Source organism: Pipistrellus kuhlii, unplaced genomic scaffold, assembly GCF_014108245.1.
Source record: "Pipistrellus kuhlii isolate mPipKuh1 unplaced genomic scaffold, mPipKuh1.p scaffold_m20_p_9, whole genome shotgun sequence".
NCBI lineage: Eukaryota > Metazoa > Chordata > Mammalia > Chiroptera > Vespertilionidae > Pipistrellus > Pipistrellus kuhlii.
Window position 1 is genome coordinate 49,865,111 of NW_023425595.1, and position 25,968 is coordinate 49,891,078.

The 25,968-nt window shown below is 39.0% G+C and overlaps 1 protein-coding gene across 3 annotated transcripts in view; it reads right to left on the reverse strand.

Moving 5' to 3' along the window:
• The window catches only part of SESN3 (sestrin 3), a 58,281-nt gene extending 46,586 nt beyond the window's left edge, over positions 1-11,695 (reverse strand). For 2 of the 3 annotated variants that reach the window (XM_045577829.1, XM_036427574.2), the window contains exon 1: positions 11,306-11,690. In XM_045577829.1, coding sequence (XP_045433785.1) covers positions 11,306-11,392 — 87 coding nt within the window. In that variant the 5' untranslated portion in view covers positions 11,393-11,690. Of the gene's footprint in view, positions 1-11,305 lie in introns of all 3 variants that reach the window. The other variant, XM_045577830.1, reaches the window with a different exon arrangement.
• Between the last annotated feature and the right edge of the window lie 14,273 nt (positions 11,696-25,968).

A 25,968-nucleotide genomic window follows, 5' to 3' on the forward strand; every position in this document is an offset into this window, starting at 1 on the left:
CTTTATTAACTTATAGCCCAAATTAAGTTACACACGTTAAATTCCTTATTTCATATAAAAAGAAAACTTCCTGCAGAGTTCAAATTGATTATTTTTTAAAATTTATATTACCTTAAAGACAATGATGGGTAGCAAAAAAAATACAGCACCTCGTTTAAAATGCTGGGCCGGAGCCTTAGTTCAAAGTGAACAAGGATAAGCCAGCTTGATGATGGTCCTTGATTATCCCAACACCCTGATTATCACCCAATTTTTATTCCTTTCTTCATTTTAACTCCTCCCTGAATACTGAATACAACTGCATTAATAGTTTTCCTATTAGTCACAACAATAACCAAACATATCCTCACAGTGAATATATTAAAAATGTTTTTGACAAAACCATCACTCTTTTTATAGTGTTAAGTATAACAAATTAGGAAAGATACCTGCAGTGAATCAATTACTTAGATTTCAAGAAGCATTTTCACCTGGAAACAATGTTGTACCTAGTAGTTAGGTTTGCCGGCTAATCAGTAAATGCCTATTAACTATACCTGTCATATTAATAATTCTCTGGAACTTAACTAGATATTTCACTGTGTTTCCATGGAAAACTCTCAGGAGTTCTAATTTACAAGTAGCACAACCACATCTTCCCACAACTAAGCCCTTTGTAAGACTGGAAACTCTTATCTAGTTGTAATAGTTATTACAGGGGCTGTAAGTAGAGAAAGGCCTATGAAAGAATACCAGTCCCAGGATTTCCTTCCTTTGCCACTATTTTTGTCTTAACACAGAAAGCAAAAATGAATGGTGGAAATGAGCATTCATGTTACTTATCTTCATAAAATCATTTTTACTGCAAAAACTTTACAAGAAAGTGAGGAGGTTTCTTAGAAGTCCCATTCAAAAGACAATATTAAACTCAAAATGTTTCCAGACAGTTCTTATACCACAGATACTATAGCAACACTGATCAATGCTATGAACTAATAAATGACTGATTGACAAAAAGAGGAAGCCAAAATTTGCTGAGAAATTAGGAAAAGTATATCCTGGTATTAGAAAAAAAAAAAAATGGCCACCTAATTAACAACAGACTTACACAGATAAAAAGAGCTAGCTAGAGGGATCAAATTGTGCAATGAGAACTTCAATTTGTTTCTCAATTGACTTAATATATTATAGATAGAAAATTTTGCATTTCTAATGTAAAAATAAAGTAGAGAATATCTAAATTTGAAAGCACTCCTATTATTCTTTCAAACAATCAGGTCCTATTTAGTTTAATTTTACATTTTATAACTTTTGTATAGTAGAAAAACATGTATAATGGAAGGCAATACAGTGTTTATACCAGTAAAATGAGCCAGACTTTGAAACTCAGGTTTCAAAGTTTGCCATTTATTGGTACTCTGACCTTAAGCAAGTAACTGAAGTTCTCTGAGCCCTAGTTTCTTCATCCACAAAACATAGTAATTCTTCATAGGTTCATAATAAGTAAATGTGATACACAAGTAGGGCTTAAATACTTAGCACAGTCTATGGCACATAAGCAGTAGGAAAGCTATTGTTATTGATATTATAAAATGCATTTCAAAGCTAAGAGTTACAGTGCCAGAGAATTACAATAATATGCCACAAAACCTAGCTTTAGTTAACCATGAGGTAAATCTTACACATCTCCATTATTTGGAAAGACATTTCATTTCTTCCATTGACTAGTTCCATCACTGCAACAGAGGAAATTGTAAAAACTAAAATATCTAAAAACAAGAACATATACTTCCATTGTAAGTAGCTATTAATTAGTAGAGAAAATCAGTCTTACACAAATATATATATATATATATATCGTGTTTCCCCTTAAATAAGACATCGTCCGAAAAATAAGACCTAGCGCAACTTTGGGAGAAAAAATTAATATAAGACACTGTCTTATTTTCGGGGAAACGGTGTGTGTATACACACACACACACACACACACACACACATATATATACACACACATATATACATATATACATATATATATTTTAATACATTTTATTGATTTTTTACAGAGAGAAAGGGAGAGAGATAGAGAGTTAGAAACATCGATGAGACAGAGACATCCATCAGCTGCCTCCTGCACATCCCCCACCGGGTACGTGCCCGCAACCAAGGTACATGCCCTTGACTGGAATCGAACCCGGGACCTCTCAGTCCTCAGGCTGATGCTCTATCCACTGAGCCAAACCGGTTTCGGCCACAAATATATATTTTATACTTAAGAAATCTCTGGTTCAAGAAATAGAATCGCCCAAACCAGCCATTTAAAAAATATATATATATTTTTAATTGATTTCAGAGAATCACTGTTGGCTGCCTCCTGCACACCCCCAAATGGTGATCAAGCCCACAACCTGAGCACGTGCCCTGACCGGGAAATCAAACCTAGGACCCTTCTGAAGTCCGATGCTCTGGTCAAACTTATTAAAAAATAGACTTAATATATTTGTTATGAAACATAAATCTAAATGCCTGCCATTCCTTTCAGAAGCTTTGAGCAGCAAAACACAAAGTATTTCAAACCATCATTGAATAACCCATAATATTCATGCGTCCCTCAGAAGGCAGTCAATATCTTGGCCCACAAACCAATGAATGACTCACTTCTGGGTGGATCTAAAAAGTAAAGGCTAGCTAAGGGGTAGTCCAGGCCTATGAACAATTCTCTGGTTCAGTTACGAAGGGAGTGCCTGCTGGCCAAGTATATCACAGCTGGCTTGGGATGCTTCCAAAGTAAAGGACTTGGGGGGTGGGGAAGAGGGGAGGTGGAAGAGGAAATGGTTTAGACAGAACTCCATGGGGAAGTGAATCTTAGGAGATGGCCTACAGAAAATCTTGGAAGTTTGAAGGTATGCCTTGAACTACTCTGAAACAGCCATTCCTTACAGAATCCTAGAAGATTCTAGGAGGCAGAGCGTATGTCCATATCAAAGCAATGGCCATTTTACATCTCAGAGAAGAATCAACAGCCAATGCCAGTATCCTGACCCTCTTAATGGACTAACATTCTTTCTCCCTATCAGAACTCTGTCCAAAATGTTGTATAACCCTATATAATAAAAGGCTAATATGCAAATTGACTGAACGACAGAATGACTGGTTGCTATGATGCGCACTGACCACCAGGGAGTAAACGCTCAACGCAGGAGCTGCCGCCTGGTGGTCTGTGCACTCCCACAGGGGGTGTGCTCCTCAGTTAGAAGCCCTGAGCTAGGCTCACGGCTGGTGAGCGCAGTGGCAGTGGCAGGAGCCTCTCTCACCTCCACAGCAGCACCAATGATGTCAACTGCTGCCTAGATCCAAGGGTGCAGGCCAGGCTGAAGGGACAGCTTCCCTCTGCCCCCTGCAAGTGCACAAACTGCTCATGCACCAGGCCTCTAGTATTTAATAAAACAGTATAGCAAGTTAAGTTTACTTGTGGGGTTTCAGATCCTACATGGCAACTAACCTTCAAGAAACTCTACTTGTCATGTTTTGGTGTGATATCAATGAAGAATATTCACAATTGTCTTTTTTTGTTGTTCAACTACATATCTGTGGCAGGCCATATTTTCTTCACTTGAAAGCATATCACAAGAAACTGAATGAAGAAGCAAATATGAAATTCAGCTGTCTTATATTAAACAGATATTTGCAAAAAATATAAATGCCACTCTTTACTGTTTTTGTTTTGGAAAATTTATTTGTATAAAAATGACTTAAGTTAACATTAATGGATTATTTAAATGAATCAAACATCTATATTTTTCTCAGTTTTAATTTCTCATTAAATAAATATTGGCAGTTATAACCCACACATAACCAAAAGTTCTTTGGGGTCTTTAATACGTGAGAGTGTGAAGGCGTTTCAAAGCCAAAGTATTTGAGAACTGCTCAGCCATTTGTCTGTCTTGTACTTTGAATGGATTTTTTACCCATGTATGATTTGGACAAACATTTTCTCAAAAATGAGTCAAGTAAGTGATCCTGAAAATTCAAGAAAAACAACTGACAGTATTTATTCCTGTGATAAAAAGAAGAGTCAGATGGCAAAGATTATGCCTATTGTGCTTAACCGGCTAGTTCTAAGCTGAAAAAGAAAGGCTCTGAGTAGCAATGGTTTTATATATTGGTCATCTGGAAGATATTGATTAAGTTATTCAGATCTTCAAAATATTGACACAGTTTATTATATAGCATCAAAAAAGCATATCCATTAACATCACCCAAGAGAAAGCCTTTAAGAATTGGGAAGCTTTCAAGCTAATGATGGCAGATACACATTTCCTAAAATTCTACTATTTCCTTGAAAGTTTGAATTTCTTCATGGCAATGGATATTGTCAGTTTTTTCTGTGAATTTTTACGGTCACGTTATTCTTTTTTAAGACTCCCCCGCCCCCACCTTTTTATTGAATTTATTGGGGTGACACTGGTTAATGAAATTATACAGGTTTTAGGTGCAAAATTCTATAACACTTCATCTGTACATGTATTGTGTGATCACAACCCCAAGTCATCCCCCCAATACCCTTCTAACCCTTTCATCCCCCATGTGAACTCCCCTGGGAACCACCACACAGTTGTCTGTGTCCACGAGTTTTTTTGTTGTTGTTGTTGTTGTTTAATTTAATCAAATATCCAAAGTTTGTTCTTTTAAATAAAAATGGGGTTACAGTTTGAAAACTAAAATTAACGTACCATAAAATTAACTTTTTTGTATGTGCAGTTCTGTGTGTCTTAACATATTTGTCTCCCTACTTCCACAGTCAAGACACAGCAGTTGCATAATCCCAGAAAATCCCCTTATACTGCCCCTTTCTAGTCAAACCTTCACCACCAATCTGTCCCGTTAGATTGGCCTTTTCCAGAATGTCACATAGAATCACAAAGGAGGTAACATCTGGAGACTGGCTTCTTCCCATGTATAACATCTTTGAGATTCATACATGCTTGCTTTTTATGTATAAGTTTCTCCTGTATGGATGTAGTTTGTTTTACATTCACCCACTGAAGGATATTTGTGTTTCCAGTTTTGGGTAATTTTGAATAAAACTGCTAGAAACATCTTTTAAAATGTGGTTACATTTTTTTAAAAAAAATGATTAGTTTAGCTTGTAACTAAAACAACTGCACAAGTTTTTTCCCCATAGAAATGAAGAGTATGCTATGCAATAGAAGTGCTTTATATACTTCTCATTTTGTCACACAGGATAGTTTAAAAAGATGGACACTCAAGGATTAAGGTATTAAATGTTAAATTGTTACTGCTTGTTCAAGGTCACTTTTAAATGAAACTGGCATTTTTTTTCACTGAATATATGGCAGTGAAGAATACAATGATAACTGTTTGGTGCCACTACCTTAACTTACATTATGGGGCCAGCACAGTTTTATTTCTAATGCTTTTGCACAGTGAAAAAGGCAATAAAGTCTTATTATGATCATAAAAATAGTTTGACCCCTTGATACCCAAAGGGTATTGGACATCCCAGGATCTGAAGATCATATTTAACGAGTGCTACTTTATCTTATTAAGGAATATACCAAACAACTGTTACAGAGATAATAAAAACAGCCAGCTATATCCTCTCTTTTCCCTCCCAGTTGATCTGCAATAATGTGTCAGGTAGCTAAAATTCATACATCAAACCAATATTACCTGGAGAGTTTTAGTTACCTATAGACATTCCCCAGATGCAAATCTGGGAGTGAGGAGATTCCCCCAAAACCGCAAGAGACAATAGAAATATGGAAATATGGTTTAATTATTATAGAGGCAGTAATGAGAATTAAATGGGCTTCTTACTAGTTATATGGCAAAGTCCATGCCACTTGAATTTTATTAGTTTGTGACAATCAAGACTATGTGAAAATACTCTAAAAATTGTAATGGCCGACAAACATAACCTAATCCCTTCAAAGGGGAAAAAAAGGAAAGGGGAAAAAAGGATAGGGGGAAAAAATAGAGGCTTTTACTTCCATAACTTTTCTCCCATATTAAAATAATTAAAAATTACTTGCTTTATCCTAGATTTGCCCCAACTTCTATTAAACACAACCATCCTTAACCATTAGTCTTTTCAAATTGAGTACCAATTTCCCTCAACTGTTAAAAGTGTCCAAAAGGCAATTTTATTTAATTATTTGAAAAACCAAAAGGTACTCAATGAATTATTATTTAAGGGGGAGTTGATACAAATATATATGCAAATTTTTAAACGTTGATTGTTTTAACTGAAGGCATATCTTTACCTCTCATTTACAGGCAATAGAGAAACAGGACAGAAAAGTGAAGACTAACCAAATTACTCAGTATGTACTGAAATATATTGCCATCACACACATATAATTAAAGTATCTGGATAAGAGAAAAATATAAATAGGTTTGACTTTTTCTTTCTTATATTTATAGTTGTACTTTATGGTTTATAAAGTATTTTGACACTCATTACTTCTCTCAAGCTATACAGCTAACTATAAAATCAGTAGAAATTATCTACATTTTACAAAGAAGACTAGGCTTCAAGGAAGTTAACTAACTTGTCCAAAATACAAGAACTTATCAAAGACCTAACTGAGAGCACATTAGCAGTTGTTTTAGGAATTTATTTGGTGATTGGGGAGAAAGTGGGAAGAGCAGTAGAATCCCTTTTAGAAATGATATCTTATATTGAGCCTGAACTATGAAGTACATAAACATATAAAACCATTATTTGTATGTCTTTTTGTGTCGAAGTAACAAGTACTGATAATAATAAGTTTTTGTTCTCACAAATAAAAATTTAACATAGTAGATATGTACAGAATTGAATTTTTATTAAAGGCCAGTGCCTTCACAATCAATGACAATCTTTCTTATCAATGTTATATTAACAAAAATGTTCAAATAGCCAAAACCGGTTTGGCTCAGTGGATAGAGCATAGGCTTGTGGACTGAAAGGTCCCAGGTTCGATTCCGGTCAAGGGCAAGTATCTTGGTTGCGGGCACATTCCCAGCAGGGGTGTGCAGGAGGCAGCTGATCGATGTTTCTCTCTCATGGATGTTTCTAACTCTATCCCTCTCCCTTCCTCTCTGTAAAAAAAATCAATAAAATATATATTTTTTAAAATGTTCAAATACATACACAAAGGTAACAGGACGTTTAATTCAATCCCTGTACCAGAATAATCTTGTAACAAAAGATAACTTCTTAAACAATGTTAAAATTTGATAAAACATATTTTGGGACAGCAATATTTTTAAATTATAATTTTAAAATAATTTAAAATATACTTAAAATTTAATTCAACTCAAGCATTTTTGAACACAAGCATTTTAGAGCTCCATAAAAAGCAGCCTGCAAACCATTGCATATTGGATTGCTATCATAAATTCACTGCTTAATCTCTGCTTAGTTCATCCTATATAATCCAATATAATAAAAGCATAATATGCAAATCGACTGAAGGGTAGAATGACAGGCACTTATGAGGTGCACTGACCACCAGGGGGGCAGACGCTCAATGCAGGAGCTGCCCCCTGGTGGTCAGTGTGCTCCCACAGGAGGAATGCCATTTAGCCAGAGCCACTCAGCTAGAAGCTGGGCTCACTTCTGGAGAGTGCAGGCAGAGGGGTCCCGGACTGTAAGGTGACAGAGGCCAGGTTTAGGGGATCTCCCCATCTCACCCCCACCCCCCACCCCAGTGAAAGGATCTCCTGCACGGGCCTCTAGTTTAAGATAAAATTAAGTAAAAACTGCTTTTGACAATCAAAATTATGTACATAAGAAACCCGATTAACCGAGGTAGACTATAACCACTAATCAATCCTTAGTCATAGAAATTCTATTCTATTGGTTGAACCATATAAAATTGCTATTAACTGACAAATTTGACTAGAAAAAATGAGGTCCATATAGCTCAATCCAATATTTCCCATTTTATTTTCACTTATAAATCCATAAAAAAAAAAAGGTGTCAAAATAAGCAAAGTGGAAAAATGCAACAACCAACAAACACGTACCACTGAACTACTGAACATACTGGTACTAAGAATTTTTAAATGTTTAGTCCTTTAACTTATGGTGCAGAGTTTTAGTCACTCCAATAGCAATGATTGCTTAATAGCCTACTGTAATAGTCCACCTTTTATTTACTGGAAAATGAGGGAACTGACAGTTACCTACCTTTCTTAATGTAGTTTAGCCCTCCACTTTAAAATATATCTAGTTGTTCCTGGAACTTCTTCAAGTAAAATGTATAACACTTCAAAAATTCATTAACTTTTCCTTAATAAATGCAGGCATTTCCTCTTTTATTAGAAACCTTGTTGAATTATTTCATTGATAACAGAGCACGTTGGACTTAGTAGGAGCTACAGATCTGAGGACAGGTTTCTTGTTTGTTTCCCTCTGTGGTTTACTTCTCCATTCTTTTTACTGATGGCAGGTTACCAAATTATATTCAATATTTTAAGAAGTATCCTTATTTTGGAGGACAATGAATCAAAATTATAATGATACTTCTAAGAATAAATGTGATTCTCATACAATATGCAATTCAATTTTCAGATACAGAGTTAAACCAAATTATTTCATGTGAAGGTGAACCCAGTTCCTTTTGAAGATACCCCCAAATCAACACACTGCAACAAATGAAGCCACTTAGAGAAATGTATCATGCCACATAGAAAGGTGACTCTCCCCCATCATTAATGAGGATTATAACTGCAAAGAGTAATTTACACTGGGTGTGCATGAGTTTCATTCTTCCCAACAAAAAATTCAAAATGCTATGACTCACTTGGTTATTACTGAAAACATTATTAAATAGAAAACAGGATAAATTTGGAGAATAACATTTTGAGAGTTGCAGATGAATTTAGAGTTATATACTTTGTATCAAAAAGCAAACCACCTCTTTATTAGAAATAAACTCTTACCTGCTTTTAGAGTGATAAAGAATTTAAAATGTTAAATACTTGATATTTTTAAAGAGCACTTAAGAATACTACTCTTAAAAAGCTACTTATGTTGCCAACTCATGTCATAACTGGCTCAAACAATTTCATTTCCATCTAAAGCTATTTCATGCTACTGCATGAATCAATATTAAATACCCCTTGGATTTGTTAACAACTGGAATATTGGCAGAGGTATGCATGGTAATTATAAACTATGAAAATGGTGAATATCCATTTTCCATCTACCCTTTTCCTTTAAAAATGGCTAGAAATGAAGATGTTCTTTCTAGGTAAACAGAAATGATTTCCTAAAAGCTAAGAGAAAGACATAAAGAATGCTAGCCAAGTATGATGAATCCATAGCCATGGTTCTCTCAAAAGGAAAAAAATATATATATTTTGTAGCCTAATATCACCTCCAAACATTTTATTAGCCTACCAAATTGAGAGAGCCACTTAAAAAAAAAAAAATCAAAATCAATATAGCTCTTTTCCTTCAGTTAAAAAAAAAAAATACAACTTATTTTAACCAGGCTGGAGTGTAATCAAATGTGTATCAAACAACATTTTTTTTTCATGTTAAAGACATAACTTACCACTTTTAAAGTTAGGAAGTAATAATCATTATTTTTAAAAAAGTTAAGTTCAGAGGACATCTGGCCCTGAAGTGAAAGAGTTAACATTCAACTAAGCAGAGCTGCACTTCTGATCCATTACATTTCTCACAGGCTGCCCTACAATGAGCTGAACAAGTATCAACTGTAATTTGATCCCAGAGTTTATGGAAAAAAATAACTGCACATACTCAACATGAACACTGAATAAAAAAATCTGTTTCAAGAAAAACATACCCCATAAACTCAATCTAGGACATACTTTACTGTTCGATAACTTCAAATCTGCAATCTCTTTGCTTTCTTCATGCTCTCCAATAAAATGAATAAAATGAGGGGGGGGGGAGGGGTTGAAGAGAGAAGCAGCAGCCCTACTGCAGGGAAAAAGAGGCTTGAAAAACAACTTTGATTGGCACTTGGCCTGACCCACAGAGGAAGAAAAAACAGTTTTTGGACAAAGAGCGCAAATATTTGAGCTTGCTTACTTATATGCTTTCTTTCTTCCCTTTTTTAATATATAAAGAGCTGAACTGAACTGGAGAGAAATTGACAAAAAAACCCCCAAAAAACAACAACCCGTACATCTCAGTCCTTGAGTCCCGACGCATTTGCACAACTCAGCAATTTTAATTCATTTGTACCGGGCACAAACAGAAGCACCTCAACTAATGTTTCCACTTAATGAAACGTAACAACAGAGTTTGGAAAAGAATAAATTGATTATCCTATTACCCAGTGGCCAGTGTGAAAGTCTGATGAAAAGCTTTTCTCGATCTCCAGCGACATGCCTCCCCCCCTTCCTCCCTCCTCCCTCCTCCCTCTTCCCTCTTCCCCCCGTAAACCGAGCGATTCAGCCAAGAGGGCTAAACAATGCTGGAGTAAACTTTCTCTCAGTCCCTCGGAGAAGCAATAAGCTGAGGGTGCATCTGATTTTTTTTTCTTTTTTTCTGGACAAACGCGAGCGGGGGAGGGGTTGCTGAAAAAGGGATAACTCACATTCACCCCAGTCTCCTCCCTCCCCCGCCCCATCCCAGCCCGAGGGGAGCTGTGAGGTCGAGGCGCATTTCCCATCCCATGGGCATAAAGTTCAAGCTGCTTCACCCATTCTTTTCGCGATTGAGTTCTGGACAACAAGACGACCATCGGAGAGAATGCAAGAAGGGGGGGGGTGTTTAGTTGGAGAGCACGCCAAGGAAGGCAGAAAGAAACCGAGTAAACAAAAAACACCCGCAACCAGAGACAGCGACAGCGAAGAGGGAGGGAGGGAGCCAGGTTCCTCCAGACCCGACCTGACGGTTCCGATTTCACACCGGCCTCCCTCCATCCACATGCACCGGAGGCAGGGGAATCGAACAGGTCCCTCGCTCCCTGCGCCCCGGGAGCAGGCTGGCTACGAAAGATGAGCCGAATGCACAGTGCACAGCACTCTCTTACCAAAATAAAAAAATACAAATACAAATAAATAAAAATCCCCAAACCCTCGGGACTGTCGCCCGCCAAGATAAAAAGCAGCAGCAGCAGCAGCAGCAGCAGCAGCAGCAGCAGCAGCCTCCACCTTGCACCCTGCACCCTGCACCCACGCCCCCTCGCTGGGTCCCGGCGCGGGGAAGGTGCCCGGGGTCCCTCCGAGCCTCCGCTCCGGGGCAGTGCGCCCGGCCGCGCCGCCCGAGCCCAGGCGGCGGAGAGAGAGCGCCCCTCCGCGCCGCGCCGCGCCGGCCCCCAGGCCGAGCCCGTACCTTCCGCAGCACTTTCCGGCAGTTGGTACAGATCAGGTAGTTGGTGGCGGCCGCCGGGCTGCTGCCGCCGCCGCCGCCCCGGTTCATCGTGGCGGTGGGCACCGAGGGCAGCGCGGGCGGGCGGCGGGCCGGGCCGGGGCTGTCACTGCGGCCGCCTGCGCCGCTGCCGAGCCGGACACCGGCCGGCCGGCCGCGCTCCTCCGGCGGCGGGATACCGGGAGAGGAGGCGAAGAGCCTCGAGAGCAGGCGGCGCTGTCCGAGGCGACCGACCGCGACCGCGGGCGGCTGCTGCCGAAGCGACGGCGGAGACGGCGGCGGCTGCTCCTCACCGGCCCGTAGTCCCAGCCGCCCCCATCCTCCGGACCCCCGCCCCCGCCAGGCTAGGACGAGCAGCCGCCACCGCTGCCTCCGCCGCCGCTGCCGCCGCCGCTGCAGCGCCTCAGTGCGGCCCCGCCCCCGCCGCCCCACCACCTTCACCACCTCCACGCTCCGGGACCGCCCCCTCCCGCCAATCGGACAGCTCCGGCCACGCCCCCGGGCGCGAGCCCTCCGCCTATGAGCGACGACAGCTCGGGTGGGAGCGGCGCCGGCCAATCATAGAGGCCGAGGAGGCCTTGAATCTCTGGGCAAGTTAAGTTCATCCCCGCGGCTCCGTACCGAAGGGAGAAGGCGGGTTCGTTAAGGCCGTGAGGTGGGCGGGGATACAGCGTGTGCTGCTCCGCCAATAGGAGGAAGAGGGTGTGTCGTATGCAAATAAACCCGGGAAGCCCAGCCCCTTTCCTCCCCCCCCCCCCGAAGCCAAGCCACGCCTCCCCTCCTCTAGGTCTCTGCAGGAATAGGGAGAGAGTGAGATAAATAGCTGGGAGCTAGCTAGAGCTTGCTAGTTGATCTAAAACTGAACTAAATATTTCCCGATTTCTTGAGAAAGGTTTGGAAGATGGCGTGGGAGTAGGGAAACTAAAATTTTCATATCATCACGTCGGTGGGTAGGCTTTTTCTCTCAGCCCCAATGTTAGCTTTCACTGTAAAGAAGACTGCAGTCACGTAGCGCTTTGCACCCAGGGAGCTCTAAGAACTTTATGCATCATTTATCGTGCAGAGAGTCTCGGTTTGCAAAAGACCAGTTTACCTGAGGCATGGGCGTACAGTAGGTAGGGGAATGCTTGAGGCATATTTCCACCCTTAATCAGTTAATGGGGGGGGGGGGGGGAGGACACAAAACCTCTGGTTTCCTGGTTTCCTCTGCGTCTGAAGCCCCTTTTCGCAGTCCTCGGTAATGAAAGTTCCTTTATTTGTCTAGCACGAAAGGGGCAAAGAGACAGGTTTATTTTCTCACCCAAAAGTCCTTTATAAAGCAGCTGGTCAAATACCCGCAGAATGCACAGCCCTGTTCCCCAAAGGTTCAGAGAACACATTGCCTTTTAAAACTATGGGTCTGCACCGGCCTCTTCCCCAGCTAAAAATGGTGAGTCAGGATTTTTTGCGTTCGCGCCCTGCAGAGAGGAGGCAGATGTAATTGGGGACCGGATGGGACAAGGCCACTGGGAGAGTCAGTTCGCCCGAGGAGGCCAGCACTGCGCGTGCGGGTCGAATGCGGTAGCGGAGGCTAGACACCCCGAAACCTGTTCCCCCGTGAGAACAAAGGCAGGCGCCGAGCGAGAACCTGATGGGTGCCGGGCCCGCACCGGTGTGCTGGGGCCCCCGGAGACAACTTGTTTCCCCCGCTGACGCGGAGCTCCGTGCTCCGGCTCCCCGCCCGCCCGGCCTGGGCTGCAGCCATACAGGACGGTGCGTTATGACATCACCTGTTTTCCCCTCTTTAGAGCACGATCAGTATTCTCGGCTTCTCCTGTTTTAAAGGTCGCTAGTGTACGCAGATTTGTGAAGGCCTGCAGTTAGCCAGAATGAGTCTGTGATGATTGAAAAGAAACGTCTCACTGGTTTGCATTTCTTTCTTTTCTTTTTAATTTTTAAAAAAAACGACTACCCCGGTTTCCTTTGGGATTCAATGTGGTGTTGTGATGCAAAATCAGAAAGGTACACTGGGAGGAGCTAGCAAGTTTAGCATATCAAAGCTATTAGACCAAACTGTGTAGTTATTATAAAACTGCCAATCTCGTGTTTTTTTCTTTCTTTTTTTCAACAGCTGCCTCCTCTCTGTCCTTTTTAGAGACCAAAAGGCATAAACCAAAGTCTACACAAGGAACAAAGGAAGTGGAAATCTGCCAGTGTTGGGTTTAAATAAGATTAAAATAGGCTGGAAAACCCCCCAAAAGGTCTAAGTTATGTGGTTGGGTAAATGTGTTGATCCATTAAACTAGTGAGAGCTAAAAGTCTCTTAATGCTATGTAGACTAGAATATAGCCTAGAATAGCAATAGAGTGAACAAGGTGCTTAAAATTCAGGTAGAAGAAACTGTAAAAGCAAGAAAGTTCAGCAATGGGAGAAATTACCACATACTTTCCAATAGTGGGGAAAAAACACACACACAAGAAATTCAGGAAGAAAGTTATCAAGGCCCAGTTTTCCCAGAACTAAAATATGTATGTGTCTCAATTTAGTGGTAAATTTCTTGGACTATATTCCTAACTGGTTCTGTCTTATAAAGCAGATTTTATATGGATACATTTTAAAGGGAAGAAGAAATGGAAATATTAAGTTAATATTTGTGCAGAGATCGAAATTCCTCAAATAGCACATTAGCTACTAATTATTTTATTTTTTGTTTGTTTTAGAAATGAACACTTCACAAGCTTTTATTGATTGATTGACTTTTGGAGAGAGAGAGAAAGAGAGAAAGAGAGAAAGAGAGAGAGAGAGAGAGAGAGAGAGAGAGAGAGAGAGAGAGAGAGAGAGAGAGAGAAACATCAATGTGTTGTTCCACTTATTTATATATTCATTAGTTGATTCTTATATGTGCCCTGACCAGGGAGAGAATCTGCAGCCTTGGCATATCAGGAAGATGCTCTAACCAACTGAGCCCAAATTATTTTCTATCATATTCTTTTTAGAACATTTCTTTTTACTTAATAGATAAAATTCTTTAACAATGAAGCCCTTTAAGTTCTTCAGTAACTAAATTTCCCAGAAAGAATGGTAGGAGAGTTTATCGCTACACAGTTATTCCCTCTAACAAGATTGTTAAAGGGAAGTTTTAAAGGAATATGTCACTAATACATGGCCAGATACATGTATGTGACCTAATGATGGCTCTCTCCACCAAACTTCCCCCAAAACATTAATAGCCTGTAATGCCATTTATTGACAGTTAACCATGTACTGCATGGATAGTGGCATTTCTTATGTTGAACTGTTACATATGTGTTTATGTTCCACTGCTGAAGTTTTCAATCTAGTAACTCATTCTCAGCGCACAGCAACCACTCTTCCTCTGGTTCTCACACCCCCAGGCCCACCACACCTTCTTCTCCACTCTATGGTAATTTTCAGCATCTGGACCCTTTCTGTCTCATCCATTCCTCACCTGGTCTCCCTTCTGTTCTTAGCTAGCCTGGCTATCATCAAGAGAGTGGGACTTAGAAAATAAGCGATTTGCAAATAAATCCTAGATCACACTTGTCTAACCAACTCAAAAAGAGTCTGGGGTTTAGCTAGAAATAACTGATAAAGATTTACCGTATTAAAAATTCTGAGTTGGTAAACTGGAAACACAACCAGGCAATAGCCAGAGTTCTCCAAAGGAGAAAGAAAAGCTGCAGTTCTTAAAGCAAAAAGTACATTCTTGAGAAGAATCAGTCCTGCCATCTTAGCCTCGGGATTGGAGGGAAATGGCAATCCTCTCAATGGCCCGTGGTCTGGACACTGGACATCAAGGGGGCTGGGCACATGAGCATTCTTTCTTTAGTCCTTCAGGGCATAATCAGAGGGTCATCTGGAGGCTTGATATATATTCAGACATTGACACAGCACAAGAAAGTTAAAAACTATTTAAGTTTCCAGGCTGGTTAGAACAATAATAGATTGTTTCCTCATACCTCAACCTACTTGATTTTAGTAATTCAGCAGTTTGGCTATATTACTCTCTTTTATTTATTTACTCTATTCCTCATTTTCCCCTTTGGTCAGGATTTTCCTCTCAGAAAGCATCATAGATCCAACAAGACATTGAAGTCTTCTGATGCCTAGGTGACTTCCTTAGGTTTATCAGAGGGGCTGATGGATTATAGACATGCTTGCTGTATATGAATTTATAGTCAGCTCAATAATTTACTTTGAGTCATTGGGAAAGGACCAATGGAGACATTATGTGATTACATATCAGTTTTAGGAACCAGTCTCAGTCTTGAGAATAGGTCAGTTCAATTAAACAGCTGTCTCTCATCTCAGGAGTCGACGATGCAGGTATCTCCCAAAGTTAGGCCTATTGTGCAAGCAATCAGGTATTTAATAAGAGGCATCTCTATAAAAACAAAAGGAAAACAATGTTTGATTTAAGCACACTATAATTCTGCTTCCTGAGTGTTAAAGGTAGCTAGTTGAGAAGATTTTGAGATGTCTGGCCTGAAGCATCTTCAGATGGAGTGAAGGCAGGCAGTGGCAATCTGATAGATTCTCCTGATTTGCAGTTTGTATGGCCCTGGTGATTTTTCTGCAAAAGGCAAAAAATCATCTCTAAATGAAAAGTTTATATTAAGTTGTCCCATTTTAGCTTGCATCATGTTGGAAAAGGGGCAGTTTTACACTGAGTGGCCAGATTATTATGATCTCTGAATGCATAATAATCTGGCCACTCAGTTTATATCCTATATAATATAAGGCTAATATGCAAATTGTCCCCTTGACCAGGAGTTCAACCAGCAGGCAGGCTGGCCAACCGTCCATGTCCCCTCCCGCTGGCCAGGCTGGCCAGATCCCACCCATGCACGAATTCAGGCCTCTAATACACACACACACACACACACACACACACACACACACACACACAGAGTGGCCAGATTATTATGCATTCAGAGATCATAATAATATGGCCACTCAGTGTAGTTCTAAATGATTCCATATCAGAAGGGTGAGAGAAAAACTGGAAATATAATTTGGAGAATAAGCAAGATGTTGGGAGAAACTACAATAGAAAAATTCAAGATCCAGTCCAGTTTATGAGTAGGAGAAAAACCTCAAGACATATAAACAGCATTAGACTCTAACATCCACAAAAGTATATGATTGAAACAATTTCTCTCTAAATTATTCTCATTTTTACCACAGATAGCCAAATTGATACTAAATTGTTTGCAAAACGGGCCTACTTTCAATAAACAGCCTGTTGTTGACATAGAAGCAGAAAAATAATAATTAACCTTATAGGCTCTATTAAATTTATCTTTCTGGAATTTTCCATGAGGAAAACTTGCCTGCAATACCTCTATAGTTGAGTGAGTTCCTCTCTTCTCATATCTTAAGATTCCTGCACTGCCAGGAACTGACCTCCCTGACTCACCTGGTCAGGCTGCAGGGAATCTTGTAATCAAGGTACCAAGCTGATATACCCAAAGGTTTTATTGGCTTTTGTATGACAGTTCCTTAAAGCTGTCTTCTCATAGCTGAGTCTATGCATGTCTTCTTCGAATATGACATTTCAGTCAAAGCCTTGGTAACATAACCAGTTTCCAATTATGTCCAATTACAAGGAGAACAGATTCTTATTGAACTTATGTAAATTTGCCATAAAAAATAAGAAGACTCACTGCGTGTTTCTGAGTTCTGGAAGTATTAAGTAGGGATAAGAAGACAAATCTTTCATACCTGCTCACGTAGGGTAGTTTACCAAATTTCTCTAAGTCATGGGTAGCATAAGAGAAAAGGTTGCCTTGTATTTGTAAACAGAAGGCTAAAGACCCAGTGATATTTCAAACAAAAAGTCATAAAAGTGATAATCATCCTTATCAGTCCCATGGTATTAATTCTTGTTGATCTTGATCTTCTTGTTAACGGTTTTATGAATCCAGTTTTTCCATTTGTTCTCTCAACTTTGCCTGATGATTAAGGGTGTTAGTGTCTGTGATAATTCCAGGAAGTTCGTAAGGCTTTTTTCCATCACGGCTTGTATGATTTTTTCTCAGTGAACTGTGCCCTGAACACTAGAAATTGTGGAAGATATATCCCAAGTGGGAAATACATTTTCTAATAGTTTCTTTGCTACTGTGAGGACATAGGCCTTACCGCAGAGGAAAGCTTTAGACCATCTGGAAAGCATTCATACAACAAGAACATATTGATAACCTATAGTGAGTGGCAGTTGGATGAAGTCCAGCTTACACTCACTATGCTGGATGAAGGAATGCAGAAACTAAAAATGGGTATGCCAGAGGTTGTCTTGGGTTTCCCATAACTCCAGCTGATCATTTAATGTACAGCCACTGTGTCTCCATCTTAGTTTCTCTGATTTAGGAGCAGACTGTTGCCATGGTACAAGGGCATCAAGACGGCTAAAGTCTGGCACTGAGGGGTCATTTTTTTTACAGAAGCAGAAGAGACTTCAGCCACATTTGCCTCAGTCTTTATAGATTCTGTTGCTGCTGCTTTTGTCTGAAAGCCAACCAGGGCATTTCCCTGATACTCAGGTTCAGTCCCTTTAAGGTGATCCTCAGTTTTAAGGACAGACAGCTTATGCCAGGACATATCAGACTTCCAGATGTTCACGCAATTTCTGGAGCAATTATAACATACACTTGTGCAGATATAACATAAAGAAGGCTTAATGTTTACACACGTAAATAGAATCACAAATTATTACAAAATAACACAATGATCTATATGACCAAAGTAACAATAAAAGATTTCAAAGACATAGAATGCTAGCACTTATCACTGAGAAGATTCACTTTTCTTAACTAATCAAAGACTTGACTAAGGCAACATAAAACATAATTTTTTTTTAATAGAACACAGAAACTTTGCTTTATTAGAAGAAAACCTTTCACAATATCTTATCAGGAGCAGAAGTACACTATTGATATTAAAGCTTATTTGTAAAAAATCCTTTTAACAAATTTCTTCAGTCTTATTCAGTTTGTTACATATTAGATTCCACAAATCTTCTACAACTTTCCTTGTCTCTCTTAGCTTGTCCCTTCTTACTCATTCAGAAATAATCTATTTATTTTAGAATAACCATTTTCTTTTAACTTTTTCAAAAATGCATTTCCATACTTTATTTTATATATATATATTTCAGAGCGTAAGGGAGAGAGAGAGAGAGATAGAAACATCAATGATGAGAGAGAATCATTGTGTCTTCTACAAGAATCTACTTGGGATGGAGCCTGAAATCCAGGCATGTGCCTTGATGGGGAATTGAACTGTGACCTCCTGCTTCATGGGTCGACACACAACTACTTGGCCATGCAGGCCGAGCAACATTTCCATACTTTTTACCTTCTTCTGCTGAAAATGCATTATTTTCTTTCATATTAATTAGAAATCCTAACCTTTAGAAACCTTAATTTCTAATGACAACTAAACAGTAAACAATTAGCATTCTTCATAGCTTTTAGAAACAAAATTTCTTTTAGTGACAACTATATTTCCTAATATTTAGAAACGTATGCTTCCTCAACAAACACAAGACATATTCATTAGCAAATCCAAATTTATCTTATAGCTTCTCTGTAATAAGAAGTCAAAAGTAGATAAACACATATTTATTTAACACAACAATTAATAGTTCAGTATTTTATCTTAAAAATTATCTTGCTATTCAATGAATTTAACTTATTTAACTTAGTAAAACTAAAGTTTCAAAAGATTTTGGGAAACTTTTAAATATATATAACATAATTATTGCTAAAACATTTTATCTAATTTTTTTTTCATCTTACTTTGGTCTATTTAGATTATTAGTTCTTAATAATTATGTTTAGATTACCCATTAAAGCTCCAGGAGATATCAGGCAATAATTGTTATTGACTAGTTATTGTCCCAAGGTATTTTTCCTGCTGACAAGTTTTGTAATAGAAATCATATGAACTTCTTTTTGTAATCCCATAATCCCAGGTAAAATAAAAGTATTATACTTAATTCTTGTAACTCTAAAGATATTCTTATTTAATCAGACCAAGCTCAGAACAGCTTTACTATGAAATATTTTCTCAGATCAAGTGATTCTGAAAAGCATGTGGGTTAGTTTCTGTTATTTTTGAGAATTTTTATATAAGCACTTAATTCATTTAATCCAAATAAACAGCTTTCCAAATTAGCAATATCATCTGAAAGTAGAAGATAGCTCACAATACAGGCAGATGGAAACAGATACCTGATAGATTTGTTTTTAAAATTTTAGCCATGAGAGAGGTTTAATAAGGCAAAACCCACTAATTTATAACAGTTACACTTATTCATTCAGATGGTTAAGGCTTTTTTCTTATTAATATTTGTGCAGAAGACAATTAAGATTTGTATTTGCCCTTGGCAAGAAGTCTTGGCGCCGGATCAGTTTGTGTTTTTAAAAACCCTTGTTTTCTTTTTCTCTTCAGTCTGAGGAATCGAGGATGGTGAAGATGGATGGGCTTTGAACTACGCTTAGACTTGCATTTCTGGTTTCACAAAGATTTGTAAAATTATGACAATTGCTCTCGATTCCTCTGAAGAATTGGATTGTAACTTAACAAGCATGTAGTTTGGATATCTACCCACCCAAGCACATCTTCCTAATTTGCTTCTTTCCCCCTGGAAACATAGTTTTATTTTAGCTTAAGAGAAAAGGCTTTAACATTTTTTTTCTAATAGACTTTGAATCTTTATTTTTTAATTTTGCCAAATTTCTGATCATAGAGTTACTACAATTTTTTTCTGTTGTTGTTGAAATATCAGGTTTCAGAAGGGAGAAATAGTCAGAAATTTCAAAGCACCTGCAAAGTTTCTTTTAGGGTCCTTTCAGAACTATTTTGAAAAAGTCAGTTTGTCTTTTAGAATCTGTGCCTGTCAATGAAAGAATGCATTCTGCTGTCCCAGAGAAGTCTGGACTTCTCTCTAAGGGGGCCCTTGAGGTGTAGACTTAAAAGATTTCCTGAATGGCCATTAGAGTTTTAAATTATTTTGGCTAAGTTGGTCCATTTGATTAAAAAGGCACAAGAGAAGGAACCAAAATGTCTGTATATATAGCTAGCTGGAGCTTCCAACTAAAGGGTGAAGGTCCCAGAAAGTTGTCATGGCTGGTCACAGAGACAAAGGTGCAGTTAATGCGATCGTTTTTGAATCATTTGATTTCTTCGAAGCTTCTAAGTACCAATTGAAAAATGCTTCTCATTTGGCTTGTTTAACATTTCTAAGATTCTCTAATTGTGCGCATAAATGTGCTCATTTAGGAGTCTCAAAAAATCCCCAGAGTGACCAGTGTAAACCCAAATTGTCCTTCCTATCAGAAGCCCATCTAAAAATACTCAGCAGAGAATGGACCAGAATGGGGTTCCTCCTCCATAATAGCCTTAGAAACAGGGCACCCCATTTGGAAGAACAAATATGAAAAGATCCAAGAATAAAAGCTCTGAATCTCAACAGAAGCAGGGAGATTTAGAACTGAGAGAGCTCTCCACTGAAACCCCAGAACACAAGGGCTCCAATCCAACCGGTAGCATGGGAACCAAAGTGGAGTGCCCTTCAGATTCCATCACACTGACACCATATATGCCCAATGAATGGAAAAAATGTTCGGAAGCTTGGCTAGCAACAACTGATAAAGATTTATTCAAGGGTCTTAGGGTTTGCAAACTGGAAATACAACTAGGCAGTGCTCAGAGTTCTTCAAAGAAGAAAGAAAAGCTGAGGGTTCTTGATTATAAAAAAAAAAAAAAAATTCTCAAGAAGAGTCAGTCAGTTCTGCAATCAAAGCCTCTGGCTTGGTCCGAAATGATAATCTTCTAGATGACTGGTATCTGGCAACAAGAACATTCTTTCCTGAGTCCTTCAGTTGGTAATCAGAGGGTTATCTGTAGCTTTGGTGTATTTCCTGGAAAACAAAAAGTTTAAGTTCCCAGGCTAATTAGAACAAGAATAGAATTGTTTCCTCATACCTCAATGTACTTGATTTTAGTAAATCAGCAGCTTGATTATAGTGACTCCATTTCATTTTTTCACTCTATTCCTCATACTGTTAAGAGAGAATGAAACAAAAAAACAAGATTTCACAAGCAAAGAGAAACTCCAGCCCTCTTGTTGTTTGGTATGTCTAAACAACAGAGAACTTTACGAATGTGGGATATGAGTGTAAATTGTAACGAATGTAAAAACTACTTAAAATTTAAATATATATTGTTGATTTCAAAGAAGAAGGGAAAGGGAAAAAGGAAAAAAGAGATAGAAACATCAATGATGAGAGAGAATCATTGATTGGCTACCTCCTGCATGCTCCCCACTGGGGACCAGCCTCATCCTGGGGATCAAACCATTGACCTCTGGGTTCATAGATAGATGCTTAACCACTGAGCCATCCTGGCTTGGCTTAAAATTTTTTATTACAAGATTAGGTAATATTTCATTAAATAGTGTACACCATTTAAAAATATCAATTTTGTTTGTCTTGAAATATTCTTTTAAAATGTTTGGGCTTTTTTTTTACAAGTACTACAAAAAATCACATGGTTTGAATGTACCATAACTTATCTAACCACTACTCCCTTGTTAAACATGCAGGTTGTTTCCATTTTTTTATGATCATAAATAATGCTTTGATAAGTTTCCTCAGACATAAGTTCCTGACAGCATCTCTGATTCCTAGACATGGAATTTCTAACTGAAAGGGTAGGAATATGTTTTTTAAGACTCTTGATGTAATTTGCTAACATATTTTGTGAAAAGGTTTGGCTAATTTGCACTCATGGCAGAGTGAATAAGAACACCAGGGAGCCTTTGAAAGAGAATCTGACTTGTCATTCTCCTTCATAAGGCCCATCAAAAGCTCACTTCCCTCTTCTTCTAATGCCTTCTGCCTGGTGAGTTTCTTTTTCTGTTGAAAGATCCCCTGGAAGAGTCAAGCACTTGTTAAGTTGTCCATGGTGCCGCTCATACCTCTTCTTTAGCATCAAGCTCATATTGAAATGATTGATTTAAATTCTGTTTTTCTCATTAGATTGTGAATCCCTTGAAGATAGGAATATAAAGTTAGTCATTTACTTTATATTCTCAACTCCTAGCTCACAGAGAAATGCTTAAAAAGCAGTAGAGAAAAATAATGAAGTTTTGCTCTTACTTTCCTAAATACATCATACATTCTTCTAATCCAGGGCAGTGGTCAGCAAACTCGTTAGTCAACAGAGCCAACTATCAACAGTACACCGATTGAAATTTCTTTTGAGAGCCACATTTTTTAAACTTCTTCTAATGCCACTTCTTCAAAATAGACTCACCCAGGCTGTGGAATTTTGTGGAAGAGCCACACTCAAGGGGCCAAAGAGCTGCATGTGGCTCGCAAGCCACAGTTTGCCGACCTCGGATCTAGGGAATCACTTTTGAATCTCTAATCATAGCTATAGGATCTTATAAAAGGAGATTGGATTTACATCCTTTTCTGTCACCAGTTCTTTCTCTGATATTGAATGTAATGATTATTAAGGCCCAGATATGCTATCTCTTTTATAAAATAAAAGTTTTTGGCACAAACTAAGGTTGGGGGCAAATTGTTATGTTCAGTCCTTTTGAAAGAAGTTATTCTGTTAGTAACAGGCTTTGACTTTGGATTTGAAATTGTTTACTTCTCTAGATATCTTCATTCTACTGACCTCAGAATGGGGCTCCTTTATAGTTTCCTCAATGAGGATTCAATTGAAAATCAATTGTTTTTAAAATTCCATTTCTCGAGACAATAGGTCATTTTCTAACATTTTGCCTCCTCAGACTTCTTTGTCTCAGCACCCAAAGCCTTTGGACTATAGGCAAAGTGCTGTATTATTTACAAATTTACAAATATGGCTATTTGTTTTGTGCACAAAGGAATTTGCATTTCACACAATTTTAAATTGATTACTCCCTTTGAGCTGTTAATTAGAGTCCTGCTATTTTTCCCCCCTAGGGCCCAATACCAATATTACTCCAAAGGAGAAAGGAAGAGGATCTCTTACAAAAAGGCCACTGCTTTGGTGACCTTTCCCATCCCACCCCCTCAGTCCTCCACCTCCACCGAGAAAATTATTCATACCAAAGCTCATTTTTCAAAGAGCAAATATTCCACCAGGATCCAAGTTTCTGTCAGTCTGCTCTTCTAACTTCCCATTTCAGGGCTTCCTGTGTTTAACCCCATGTAAGGGAGACTATGACTGAGAGGCCTAAAGATGTGGGCTTTGTTGTTGTCTGTTTGGCCTGCATGATATTAGCCAGCAAAGTGCTTTAAAAAAAATCAAATTATTTTAGCCGGGACCGGTTTGGCTCAATGGATAGAGCGTCGGCTTGGGGACTGAAGGGACCCGGGTTCGATTCCTGTCAAGGGCATGTACCTTGGTTGCGGGTATATCCCCAGTAGGGGGTGTGCAAGAGGCAACTGATCGATGACTCTCTCTCATCGATGTTTCTAACTCTCTATCCCTCTCCCTTCCTCTCTGTACAAAATCAATAAAATATATTTAAAAAAAAAAATAAAAAAATAAAAAAAATAAAAAAAATCAAATTATTTTAAAATATTTACCATTTAGGAGATTTTACACCAAAAATCTAGAATTCTAGTTTCTCTTGGAAAAAAAAAAAGTGACATCTGGCCACCCTGAACTGATACTGCCACATGGCAACCATTTACTGGGGCCTCGTACCTGCTATTTGGGTTTGGATAAATACTTTCTAGTTTCCCAAGGTTTCCATCACTCTCTGGGGGCTCCATTTTGCCATTTTATTTACATTATGGTAGGGATTTGCCCCACCTCCACAAACTTTCTCCAGCATCTAAGTTACTGATCTGCTGGTTGTCACTTAACTTTATCATAGAATAGAAATTAAGAATAAACTTATCATGTAGGTAACAGCAAAAGTTGAGGATCGGAATCCGATGCAATATCATGATACATAGCTCGGCATCCTGACCCCACATATATGTTTGTGTGTGTGTACACACTGTGATATATCTTATCTAATAAAAGAGTAATATGCAGATTGACCATCACTGCAACACACAATATGGCTGCCCCCATGTGGTCAAAGATCCTGCCCCCATGTGGACACAAGATGGCCACCACAAGATGGCCAGCAGGGGAGGGCAGTTGGGAGGGACCGGGCCTGCAAGGGAGGGTAGTTAGGGGTGATCAACCCTTCAGGGGAGGGCAGTTAGGGGTGACCAGGCTGGCAAAAGAGGGAAGTTGGGGGCAAACAGGCTGGCAGGGGAGCAGTTAGACATCAATCAGGCTGGCATGGGAGTGGTTAGGGGTGATCAGGCTGGCAGGCAGAAGCAGTTAGGGGAAATCAGGAAGGCAGGCAGGTGAGCAGTTGGGAGCCAGTAGTCCTGGATTATGAGAGGGATGTCTGATTGCCCGTTTAGGCCCAATCCCACTGGGCATCCCTTGAGGGGTCCCAGATTGGAGAGGGTGCCGGCTGGGCTGAGGGACACCATCACCTCCTCCCCCAGCCCCCCACCCCTGCCCCATGTACAAATATTGTGCACCAGGCCTGTAAAAAAAAAAAAAAAAAAAAAAAAAAATATATATATATATATATATATATATATATATATATATATATATATATATATCTTAAAAAGAAATTACCATATTCTTTATGCTGCTAATCTCACTCCTTTTTCTAACTCTGATCACATTTCCATTCTAATTGTAGGTTTAGGAAAAGGGAACCTCAGGGAATGGGGCAATAGTGGAAGGACATTGGGGATGTTATCTATGATGGACATAATCATGTAGAGACTAAGAGCCCTGGCTCTGGAGTCAGATGTGGGTTTGAGAGCTGACTTTACTCTTTAGTAGGTATGTGACTCTGGGAAACTTAATTTCTCTATGCTTGAGTTTTCTCATCTGTAAAATGGAATAACAATACTACCTATCTTTAAGGGTGAGTATAAAAATTGAATAAGATAATATACTATGGTTCTCAGCAAAGTGACTAGAACATTGTAAGCCCTCAAAAACTGTTTGCTGTTGGCACCATAATACGAGAGATGTTATGCTCTCCACATACTGTGTGGCCTTGGTCTACTTACTTAACCTTTCTCTGTATCAATTTTCATCAGCTGAGAAACAAGGGTATTAATATTAACTTAGTCATAGAGCTGTTTGAGGATTAAATGAGTTATTTATAGAGTCCTTTAAAACAATGCCTAGCATATAAGAAATGCTATTTAAGTGTTTGCTATTATTGTATACTGTGGTCTTTTATTTGTTTCTCCCTCCACCCCCAGGAGAAATCTTTGATTGTTGAGGTACTCCTCAAATCTTAGAAAATGTTGGATAGTAGAAATAGTAATAGACAGAAAGTCAGGATACCCAGGGTTCAGTTCAATACTGCTGTGAGCTATGTTATTTTGGGCTTTGGTTTTCTCATGTTTAATATGGAGGGGTGATTAATTCAAAGCTCACGGGCAGATTTAGGTTATAGGGTTTTTCTTAATTTTCTCTAAGAAAAATTATAAAACTAGAGCTGAAAAATTAATGAATACACACTTAAAATGAGCCACAAAAGCACAATACATTTTTAAAAGCTGAAAAAATCACATCAGAAAAAT